General features: G+C 42.8%; 1 protein-coding gene across 1 annotated transcript in view; it reads left to right on the top strand.

Moving 5' to 3' along the window:
• The first annotated feature begins 2,448 nt into the window (after nucleotides 1-2,448).
• The window catches only part of LOC119964322 (rho GTPase-activating protein SYDE2-like), a 121,924-nt gene continuing 111,756 nt past the window's right edge, over nucleotides 2,449-12,616 (top strand). The window contains exon 1 of the mRNA XM_038793624.1: nucleotides 2,449-4,124. Within this exon, the coding sequence (XP_038649552.1) occupies nucleotides 2,645-4,124 (1,480 nt within the window). The 5' untranslated portion in view covers nucleotides 2,449-2,644. The remainder of the gene's footprint in view (nucleotides 4,125-12,616) is intronic.

Genomic DNA, 12,616 nt, shown 5'->3' on the forward strand with positions numbered 1-12,616 from the left:
TTCTTGAAACAACTCAATGACCTAGACTTAGGTGTGCAGGCCAAAATGTACACATGACATTAAATTTGGAACTATTGTGAGGATATTCTTTGTGCGAGATTTTCCTGTCGTCCATGCCGGTGGGATCTTCCTAGCCTGGTGGCGAACAGTAGATTCAATGGGAAACCCCGTTGACAATGGCGGAATCAGAAGATCCCTCCACCAGCCAATGGCAGGCTGCAGCCCGCCATCACAAAACATACAGCGGGTTGCTCGGTAAATCCCGCCCATAGACTTCAAGATGATGTAGAGAGTTGATAGAATGGGTAGACACGTGACAAATGAAACTTTAATAGAGAGAATTGTAAAGTGGTGTATTTTGGTAAGGAGAACGAGAAGAGGCAATATAAAAGAAAAGGTGCAATTGTAAAGGCATTCTACCTGGGAGTACAATAGAACAAATCATTGAGGGTGGCAGGGCAGGTTGAAAATGTGATTTAAAAAGCAATGGAATCCTGGACTCTTTAAATTCAGGAATGGAGTAGAAAAGAGAGGAAGTATTAATACAGCATTATGGTTCGGCCTCAACAGGAATATTTGCCCAATTCTGGGCACAACATTTTATGAAGAATGTGAAGATTTTTTAAAGGGTGCAGAAAAGATTTATGAGAATGCTTCTGGGGATGAGGGACTTCAGTGGCATGGATAGATTATAGAAGCTTGGATTTGTTCTCCCACAGAGATGAGGAGTGTAAGAGGCGATGATATAAAAATCCAATGCATGAGGCGTACAGAGTGCAGATAGAGTGAAATTGTTCCCTTGGCACCAAAAGATATCAATTTAAGGTGATTGGCAAAAGAGCCAATGGCGATGTAAGGCAAAATCTCTTTACATAGCAAGTGTATAGGATCTGGAATGCACTGTCTTCACTGTGTGGTAGAGGCAGATTTAATTTGCACTTTCAAAAGAAGATTGTAGGGTTAAGGGGAAAGGGTGTGGGAGAGGGACTAGCAGAGCTGCTCTTGAAGAGAGCAGGCTGAACAGCCTCCTGCTATGATTTTATATTCCCTGGTGTTTAGAAGAATGAGAGGTGATCTAACTGAACTTATGAAATTCTTGAGGGTCTTGACAGCATAACTGCTGAGAAAATACCTCCCCCAGCTGGGAAGCCGAGGACTAGGGATCACGGTTCTCAGAATAAAACGTTGAGCATTGAAGACTGAGGTGGGGCGAAATCTCTTAACTCATAGGGTTGATAATATTTGGAATTCTTTACTCCATAGAAAACTCTGGTTGCTCGGTTGTTGTATTATCAAAATTATGATTGATGGATTTGGGGTAACAAGGGAATTTGGGGCTAGTAGGGGAAGGTGGGAGTTAAGGTGTGCACCTGTAGAATGGCAGAGCAGAATTAACGGGCCAAATACCTCGTTCCGGCTCCTCCTTATGTTTTTTATGTGTGACGCAGACTCTTAATCTCACTCATCCTTGACTTTACTCGAACCTATTCTTGGCTTCTCAATTTCTCTTCCGTCCTTCGCAAGCTTCTCGTCTCTGCTCCTGCTCGACTTTCCTTCAACTCTTCGCTTGCTCCAAGCTTCCCCGTTTTTTACCCTTAGAGTCATAGATGTTTACAGCATGGAAACAGACCCTTTGGCCCAACTTGTCCATGTCGCCTAGTTTCTATCACTAAGCTACCCCCACTTGCCCGCATTTGACCCATTTTCATTTCATTTTTCATTTAATTTCTCTCTATATGAAACTTTAATAGAGAGAATTGTAAAGTGGTGTATTTTGGTAAGGAGAACGAGAAGAGGCAATATAAAAGAAAAGGTGCAATTGTAAAGGCATTCTACCTGGGAGTACAATAGAACAAATCATTGAGGGTGCCCATGTAATTGTCTGTTTTTTAAAGGACAAAATTGTACCCGCCTCTACCACAGCCTCTGGCAGCCCATTCCAGATGTTCACCACCCTCTGTGTGAAGAAACTTCCCCTCTGGTCTCTTTTCTATCTGTGCCCTCTAGTTCTAGACGCCTCGATCTTTGGGAAAACATGTTGACTATCTACCTTATCTATGCCCGCCAATATTTAATAAACCTCTATAAGATCACGGCTAAGACTCCGATGCTCCAGGGAAAAAAGTCCCAGCCTATTCAGCCTCTCCTTATAACTCAGGCTATCAGGTCCTGGCGGCATCTTGATCCCCATGCGTTGTTTCTTGTTCCTCTCGTTCTTATTTGTTCCCCAATTTCCTGTCCCCTCCACCACTTGACTTGTCTTGTGCCACTCCATCCAGGTGTGTGTCCAGGTGTTGCGCGGGGGGGGGAGGAGGTTACCTGGCGCTCGCTCCGCCGCGCGGGGGGCGGGGAGGAGCTGCGCTCCCCCATTGGTTGGGCCGCTGAGGTGGGCGGTGCCCGGCAGGCTCTGCGCCTGCGCGCCGGCCGGCTCGCGGGGGGGCGGTTGGGGGAGCCCAGCTTCAAACCGGGGCTCGAGGACGGCTGAGGCGTGCGGCGCGCGGGGAGGCAGGCAGCCAGCCCCCCCTGAGCCCTGGGGCCAGTCAGATCGCGCAGGAGCGCGGCGGTAGCCTCCACCTCCCCCCCTTCCTCGCCGGCCGGGCAGCAACAGGTTAGCCTGAAGCCGAGACACTCGGCAGCGAGAGCGATGGCCGATCCCTTACGCCGAACCCTCTTCGCCAAACTCCGGGGCAAGAAGTCCAAGAAGTCGGCGGGCGGCGGGACCAGGAGCCAGGAAGGTAAAGCGAAGCCTCCCGAGGAGCAGCAGCAGCAGCAGCAGCGGCGGCCAGAGGCCGGGGTGGTGGTTGGCGGTGCGAAAGTTTTAGCAGGGTCGGGGAGCAACGGAGGCGAGGAGGAGGAGGAAGAAGAGGAGGAGGAGGCGGCGGCGATGAGGAGCACCGCCAGCGGGCTGGCAGCGCAGAGCCCGGCGCCAGCGGACCAGCCCGGGATTGAGGGGCAGGCGGCGGGCGGCACCGGGGGGTCCCCTCTCCCCGGCCCCCTGCATGTCCCCCCCAGCCCCGGGCTGCAGCAGCCCCACCACCGGCAGTCCGTGCACTCGCTGGACAGCCAGGAGGAGGATTACTATGATAACCAGTGTTTGCAGGGCTACTACCAGCCCGGCACTCCAGCCTTGAGGTGCCCCGACCTGCCCACCGCCCCGCAGTCTCCCTTGCAGACTGCCCTCGCCCAGAACTGTGACTGTAGCAGGCACAGGAAACACAGCCTGGACAGTGCCCAGGAGAAAGAGAGGCTCAGGACCCAGTTGCAAGAAGCCTATTACCTACTCATACATGCCATGCATGATATGCCAATGGAGAACCCTGCAAGCAGTAGGTTGGGTGGTGTGAGCTGCCAGTCCCAGGATAGTGTTTGCACCCAGTCATCGGTTAGGGTTAGAGACAGTGACACTTGGTCTTCTGATGAGATTAGCCTGCAGCAACAGGTATCCGACACAGATTCTCTGCCAGGTAAACACGCTGGGTCCCCCAAGAGGGAATTTGTCAGCAAAAGCATTGCAAACCTAGTTAGCGTGGTAGGCAGACCGTCATTGCAACGATCAGTGAGCGATGGGGTTATTAATTATGCTAATGTATCTTGTTTTGGTGACTCTGAATTGAAAGATGGACAGTCAGAACACACTGTGCATTATCATGCTTCTAGAGGACTTCAAAATGAAGGCCAGGCTTCCTGGAATGCTGGGAGCTCAAATCCTAGTCATTCGCCCTCCGCTAACACTTCAGGGTGCATTAAGGATGTCATTCAGCCTTCTGAAGGTAGCATGATGTTGTTTAAGGACTCTAGCTGTGATGTGAATAAGTTGAGAGATTCCAGTGACATGGTCTGTGGATCATGTGACAAACAAGATGATAGCCAGGGATGCTCTTTAAAACCACCTGCAGTGACGGTCAACAAAATGCAAGAATGGATGCACAGAGGACGCATGCTGTCCTTGGAGATGAAAGAGCGTATTAGTGGGTCTGTCAGAGTCAGTATGCCATCTGGTTCATTGCCAGGTCAGGCAACCAGCAAAGAAGTAGAAGTACAGAAGACCAGTTTCCCTGCTGCTATAAGAGTACAAGGAAACAAAACAGCACCGTCCCCTACCAGCCAGAGAGTCTTGCTAACAGGTAGGAAGTTGCTACGGCAACTGGATCACTACTTCATCGGGCCTTTTGCACGATCTGTCGTCCACTGAAGTGTCCAGCTGGTGTCTTACACTCCAGAATAGGCTGGCTTCAAATGGGATTCTGCCTCTTGCCTTTTGACTGATTGGTGACTAACTTCGGTGGAGGCTCTTTCTTTCCTAAGATAGTTGAATTAGAATTTAAGGTGGTGGTAGGCTGCCACTAACACTGGGTTATGATGCATGATATTACTAACTTTAGACACATATCCCTATATGTTGAATTTCCTATTATTGTCTCATAATTAAGTAGGTATTGAAAATCTGTGTGAAATCCGTTTTGCAATTATACTGTATGGCATTAGTTTTGTACTTGTGTACTTATTACTGGTTTGTAAGATTACTAAATACTTCATGGGACCATTCATGTGAAATATGAGAGAACAGGGTGGAACTGAAGGTAATGCTTGCTGCCCTCATTGGCACCAAATATTCCTTCGATCTATCAGCTGAAACTTGGCAAGTTCTTGTGCGTATTCTCACTTTCTTGCAACTCCCATTGAATTTGCATATGCAAAGTTGATTCAGATGACTATCTGGTCACAGAAAATATTTTGTGAAGAAAATGTTAAGTATTGGTTTGAACGGTGGCAGTGCTTTAATTGAACAGTAAACTTATTGTAGAATAAATCAAAGTAATTATGTTTTTTGAGTTGTACCAAGTAATGTCTAGTTTTATAGTTAAAGCTTTATGGTATATTTTAGAACAAATACATATTCCTTAAGCTATTTAGTTTTACAAAGTAATTTATTCCATTTAAAGCAAAACGCTTTGTCCTTCTATCATCCCGTTTATCTTATGGCACAACATCTTTGCTATTTCTTTGATATTATCATGGATATTTTGCATCATTTTAGCATATAGAGAAGTCTTTCTTTTTTAGGTCAATCACTTGTCTACAAATGCATCTTAAAATCCCGAAAAATTAGCAGTGAACTTGTTGAAAAGATTAAGTTTTAAAACATTTAAAAAAAAACTTTATCCTGACCACGTTTCATCATAATGGAAGTTTTCACAAAATGAATGCTGGCTCAAATACATGAACTTCATTAGAAGGAATTTATCACACTACCATTACTGTCTGTGGTAAAGTAAGAATTCTAAAATATTTTGAATCTTTTTTAATATTTAATATCTTTTCCCTGTCATTGAATAGGGTTCACTCTCGCAATGTCACATTGATTTTCCTCGAGTATTATGGTCATATGATAGGCAGTGAAAATACCACGCTAAACCATTTAGGCTCTGCTATTGATGGGGCAGAATTATGTTTAACCAAAATGCTCTCGCGTGCATTTCTGTAATTCATTAGTTATCTTTAGAGGTGAGCAAAAGAACAATGTTTATAAATTTGAGCTAAGATGATTACATAAACATAGTGGATGCAATTACACTGCTTTTGTGCATTTGTATACACTAGAGAAAACAATGATGACATTTTGAAGTGTAATTAGTGTTCCAGGTTATGAAGATCTGTATTTCGAGTTAGCCGCAAGTCACATTTAGTCCAGTGTAAGGAATTATAAATGGTATTCCTGTACATTTCAGTCTACAAACTTTTATTTCCTTTTGTCACGTTAGTGTCCATCTTCTATTGTGAATGCCTGTACCCATTTATGACAACCCATTTTCGGTATTCTTTTTTCACTAGAATTCCAACCATGCATCAGTGTTGACACTGTAGCACCTGGTCGTTGTGTGCTTCCCAGATCCTCAGCTGAATTGAACAGAAACTTCTTTATTTCAACCAGATCTATTTCCTTAATTGCACTAGATTTTGTTATTTATTGTTAAATAACCTTGATTCCAAATATTATGTCAAAATAAGTACGGAATGGAGACTAAATGTCCTGGCCATATTCTCCACTTGTAATCTTGCTTCACTTGAATAGTTTACTTGATCTTGACTACACCTATGCAACATGATGGAAGTTCTAATGGTGATTAGTGCTTTCCGATGTATTACAAAATGAAAACTTTTAAAACTGATTTGCTGAATGAAGAATTAAAGTTTTAGCAGCTGAATGGGATACGGTCTAATTTAAATGGTGTACAGTTGCTGTCTTCGCCTTCAGATTTCACCCATTCTCCTCCCCCCTCCTGCCGACAAATTATCTTTCTGCAGAACTCTTGCATGACCATTGTCAAGAATTATTAACCTGAAGTAAAACACGCATACTTTCTCTCCTGTAGCGTGTTTTTGTTACCCTAGTGAGTGGTCTTGTACCTTGGTTTTATTCCCCTGTTTGAGTTTTCTTTTATGTCGCCTCTACTGACGATAGTGGAAGGCAATGCAATGTTCCAAATTTGTAGCTGTACAATATTTTGCCTATGCGGCTATCTTTAATATAGGAGGCTTTTTAATTGCCGGTGGACACATGAACAGGAATGAGAGCCCTGTGATTGGCTGTTTTAATTTCTCCTTTAATCTAGGATGTTTATTGTAGTCCCCTGCTGCCTGAGCTAAAATTACAAAACTTAGCAGATGCTAGGAAAGGAAATATGGGCATTATTTTAATGAAGTAAATATCCCGGGGAAAGATCAGATTTATTATTATTAAGAGGATAATAGATGGGGTAAATTCTCCTACAGTTGTAACTCCTGGCTTCTTTCTGGAGCTGATCCTAGGCAACAAGGAAAATTTGGGGTTGGACTGATGTTTTTTTATGTATTACACCACTCACTTGTAACTGCATTTTTTGAAAGACTCACCCCATCGGCCACTTTCAAGTGGACCAAAGTACTGTCAGCAATATGTTTGTTGTAGTGTCTTAAAATCAATCATGTTGTGTGGAAATTAGATTTATCTGTGTTTCCACTGCAGTTCGTGATCTTACAGAATTGAGCTCAAGATGTTCTTTCAAATCCTTAACAGTATTTATTATTTTCCACTTTAACAACATGCATTTATGTCCCACTCCTAGGCTGTTTGAGGTGAAATTATGACCAAGCCTTTACATTCTTCCTTTTTGAAATGTGACTTGTCAAAGGTTCTTGGGCATAAATTAGTGTAAATTGTTATAATTCTTGGAAAATCCTGAATGTGGCTGGTACATAATTTGCTGCAAACTACAGTATTATTACAATCATTTACCATTAAATGTTAGCTATTTCCAGCAAGCTTTAGTTCTGTTCAATACTGCAACAAAAGAAACTAACCACAGCTACTGAAAATCTGAAATAAAACAGCGAATGCTGGAAAACACTCTGCATCCGTGAAGAGAGCATCCGTGAAGAGAGAAACAAAGTTAATGTTCCAGGTTGATGACCTTTCATGTGTGTTCTGCATTTTGATGGAAGTAAACATTGCTGCACTGAGTCGGATTACAAAAGCAGGACTTTTAAAGTAAATGATATTCATGTTTTAGGCAGAGGATTACACATGGGTTAACTACATATAGGTCCATAGCTTTTATTCCTGAAGTGGCTGTTATTGCTTTTTAAAACGGGTAGATTTTTGAAAAGTAAACTGGATACTAAAAATCTGTTTCTGGAGAGAAATATTCCCAGACATTGTAATATAATACATTTCAAGGCCACATTCATCTTTTTGAGATTGCTTTTAAAATCCCTCTTTAATTTTATGTTGCGTGTGTGTGTATATAAAAATACTGCTGTGAAGGTTGTCAAAGTACTAAAGACTGGTCATGAAGAATTGGTAGCCTTGGGCACTGATTCCAGACATGCGTATGGTCTGTTGACTCTGGTATGTGGGCTATTCTGTAGCGTTTTCTTCAGTGAATGTACGTGTTCGTTGAATTACTGGTCTTGAGTCAGCCTCCAGCTAAAAGTTCCCTTCTCTCTTGCCCCTTCCCCATTATCTCCCTACCCCCGCAAACATATTGGAATAAATTGTAAGGATGTTTGGGTATTAAAGCATTTGATTTATGTTGTATGAAAGCTTTAATTGGTGTGTAAAAGAGCTACCAAACTTAGCTAAGGCATTGTCCAGTAGAATCTACAGACTTAAAGCATGACTAAATGAAAGGTTGTATGTTGCGAAGGCTGTAATTGCAGACGGGCAGCTTGATTAAAGGAAGAGGCCATGCTGAAAATCTTTTAGACTAGTGGCTGTCCTCCATTACTCGGGCAGTCTATTATTGTGGTTCAGTTTATTTCCTAACTCGGTAGAATCAGGTGTAGCAGCGAAAATTAAAATAAAATGGATCAATGCTACTTATGACACCACTGTTTCAATGGTTGGGAAATACACCTGGTGAAAACTTGAAAGTTATATAATAAAATGCGTGAGACCATCTGATTCCTATATTGGAGATGGAATTTCACATGTTTTTTCCTCAACAATTTATTTAACAAGTTTTCTTCATTTCGATGTTCTGGGAGGCAGATCTGCAGCTGGCAGTTGTCTTTCAGTATCAGTGAAATTTGTGATTCAGAACTTTGTAATCAGAGGATTTTACAGCTAAGTTGAATCCCATCCTAACGAGAATCTTGTCTGGCTGGCATTGTTCTTTTCCATTCTCAAAGCCAGGAACACTGAACATAGGAAGATAGGAATTAGGAGCAGAAGTAGGCAATTGACCCCTTCGAGCCTGCTTCGCCATTTCAGATCATTGCTCATCTCTTCCCAGTCTCAAATCCACCTCGCTGTCTGTTCCCATATCCATTTCTTTTAAAGAACCTTGTCTGGCTGGAATTATACTTTTCCATTCTCAATCAGGAACACTGAACATAGGAATTAGGATCAACAGTAGACAATTCAGCCCTTCGAGCCTGCTCCGTCATTCCCTGCTTGTTCCCATTTCTCTTTAATCTGCTTTTTAAAATCAGAATTATATCTATCCCCTTCTTGAAACCATTTAATCACCCAGACTCCACCGCACTATGGGGCAGCGAGTTCCACAAATTAACCACCCAGTGCAAGAAGTAGTTTCTCCTCATCTCAGCTTTAAATCTACGGCCTCAACCTCTATCTGTGACCTCGCGTTTGAGATTGCCCCACAAGGAGGAACATTTGGATACATTTACTTTATCAATCCCTCTTAGTATTTTATATACCTCGATCAGAGCCCTCTCATAACTCCAGCGAGTATAAGCCAAACTGTTCAATCTCTCCCTGTACGCCAATCCTTTTATCCCCAGAATCAATCTGGTGAACCTCTCTCAACTGTCTCCAATGCCACCACACCGTCACCAAATAAGGAGACTAAAGTGGACCCAATACTCCAGATATGGCCTTCGCAACACCCTACACGATTGTAACAACACTTCTCTACTTTTATACTCCAGTCCTTTTGCAATCAACACTAAAATTCCATTTTCTTCTTTTGCTGTACCTGCATACTGACTTTCTGCGATTCATGAACAAAGACACCCAGATACACTTGAAATTTGTTTTCCATTTAGATAATTTGCCTTTTTGTTTTTTTGTCGGCCAAAATGGATAACCTCACGCTTATCCACATTAAGCTCCATCTACCAAATTCTGGACATTTATACTGAAGCTAATAAAGTAACAAACTTGGGACCTTTCTTGTCTCTAGCTCGGTTATTGCTGAATAAATCGTAGAATTAATAGTGCAGCAGGAGGCCATTCGGCCCATCAAGTCGGCACCGGCTCTTGGAAAGAGCATCCCACTTAAGATGACACCTCCACCCTATCCCTGTAAACCAGTAACCGCACCTAACCCAAGGGCAATTCAGCATTCCGAATCCACCTAATCTGCGCATCTTTGGATTGTGGGAGGAAACCAGAGCACCTGGAGGAAACCCACGCAGACACGGGAAGAACGTTCAGACTCCACACAGACAAGTGACCCAGCTTGGAATCGAACCTGGGACCCTGGAGCTGTGAAGCAACTGTGCTAGCTACTGTGCTGCCAAATCTGTAAATGTCAAACAAGTTTCTGTTATAAAATAGTTAATCAAATTTAAACTGGTAATATAGCATGCAGTAGGTGGTATACATGTTCAGATAAGGCCCTGTCTTCTGAGACCTGGGTTTAATTTTCTTTGCTAGATAAGAGAATCTTTTCACTTCTTTGGGAGTCAAGTGAAAAAAGTTTAGCAAGAGTTAATAACATTCCTGGCAATCGAGTAACCCATCTGTCTACATTCAAGAACAGAGCTATGCTACTTATTAAATGTTTTATATGTGAAGTAGATGAACCACTTACCATTTTACTTGTGCTGGCTAGATTGTCCATGTCTTTGTAAAGTTGCAGTGGTGCTTCATTCAGCCATTGGTCACATCCCATGAACAAATAAAAGCTCAATGCTGCACTAGGTAACTCAGCTGCACCAACTATTGTGTACTGGATAAAGGTTTCTGAATGGCCCTGGGAAAATGGTGCATTTGGTGGATATGTTCTTGGGATGTGAACATCATAAATAAGGCAAGTACTTATTGCCCACCTCTGATTGTCACTGAGAAAGTGCTCAACTGCTGGGGTCCATGTGGTGCAGGTAGAGCCACAGTTTTATTAGGGAGGGAGTTCCAGCATTTTGCCCCAGTGAAGGTACAGTGATAAAATCCCAAGTCACGATGGTGTGTGGCTCGGAGGGGAACTTATCTCCTATGTGTAGAGGTTACAGGTTTTGGTAAGTACTGTTGAAGGAGACTTGGTAAGTTGCTGCAATGTATCTTGAAGGTGGCATGCATTGCTGCTACTGTGCACCAGAATGATGTGTACAAGATTAAGTATTTCATTGACTTCAGTTAAATGGGAGTTGCAGTTGATATTGCCCTTAGTGGATGTAATTGAAGCGATTATCCAACATTATCCAGCTGTAAACATTTGTATTTGCAATGTCGTTTAGTATTGTTGAAAAAAGGGACATTTTATTGAAGCTTTTTTGTCTTGCATTCATCAGGACGTATCACAAGAATACCTAGGTAAGGGGAAAACAAGTGTATGAGAGTGGTGACTGGTTGAGGCATGACCATGGTGAATTCTCCACTTGATGGTGACTGACAGATAAGTGCCAAGCATTGTTTGAAATTTAATCTAGGCAGTTTGTCTATTGTCAAGGCATTTTCATGAGGAATGAGCGAGCACATGGCTGTCTCTTTAAATTCTGTTTAGCTGAAACAGGTGCAGTGTGTATTCTTTCCGTCTGCTAAGCAGGCTCGAAGGGCCGAGTGACCTGCTCATAAGATATAGGAGCAAAATTACGCTATCTAACGCATCAAGTCTGCTCCATGTTCGACCATGGCTGTTCTCATTCTGGCCTTGCCTCCACCGTCCTGCCCGTTCTCCCTAACCCTTTAACCGTTACCAGTTCAAAATCTGTCTAACTCCTCAAATTTGCGATAGCACAGTGGTTAGCACTGCTGCTTCACAGCGGCAGGGTCCCAGGTTCAATTCTGGCTTGGGTCACTGCCTTTGCGGAGTCTGCACATTCTCCCTGTGACTGCGTGGGCTTCCTCCGTGTGTTCTGGTTTCTTCTCGCAAGTCCTGAAAGACATGCTTGTTAGGTGAATTGGACATTCTGAATTCTCCCTCAGGTGCCGGAATGTGGCGACTAGGGGATTTTCACAATAACTGATGTAAGCCTACTTGTGACACTAATAAAGATTATTATTAATTTATTCCTTGTCCCAGCATCCATGCACTCTATTCCACAGATTCACAAACCCTTTAGGAGAAGTAGTTTCTCCTCATCTCTGTTTTAAATTTGCTACATCTGGGATGCCTCTATCAATCTCAATTTCTTCTCATACAGTATAAATTTGTTGTTTTCCCTTTCATTTTGTAGTTCTTACAACTTGTCCTGATAAATGCAAGATGAAGAACTTTGACAAAATGTCTCTCAGCAATATATAATTGTTAACCAGAGGGCATTAAGTATTTTTTTTGCCAATTGGATGTGAAAATCCTTGTGAAATTTTCTAGGTTCTTCTAAACTGGAAGACAGTAAGGTACCAATAATTTGAAAATTGGCATGCATAGTTGGTCACTGGGAGGCTGAATGTTTGTTGCTGGTACGGTCTTTTGAAATACTGTTCTACAGAAAGTGAGAGTACTGTTTGAAACTTAGTCTGTAATTGGCAGAAATTTGTGTTGAGAGAGAATGAGAAGCATGCTGGTATTTAATAGCTTGATACTTCAAAGGAGAGTGTGTATTACCTGATAGTTAGACACTAGAAAAACATTGTGGCATGAGGATTATTATTTTACTTCATTAGAAACTGTAAATGCATTCCTGGTGTCAGAAGAACACCATTAAACAAAGAACAAAGAAAAGTACAGCACAGGAACAGGCCCATCGGCCCTCCAAGCCCGTGCCGACCATGCTGCCTGACTAAACTACAATCTTCTACACTTCCTGGGTCCGTATCCCTCTATTCCCATCCTATTCATGTATTTATCAAGATGCCCCTTAAATGTCCCTATCATCCCTGCTTTCACCATCTCCTCCGGGAGCGAGTTCCAGGCACCCACTACCCTCTGTGTAAAAAAAAAAAACTTGC

This window comes from Scyliorhinus canicula, chromosome 4 (genome assembly GCF_902713615.1).
Source record: "Scyliorhinus canicula chromosome 4, sScyCan1.1, whole genome shotgun sequence".
NCBI classification, from domain to species: domain Eukaryota; kingdom Metazoa; phylum Chordata; class Chondrichthyes; order Carcharhiniformes; family Scyliorhinidae; genus Scyliorhinus; species Scyliorhinus canicula.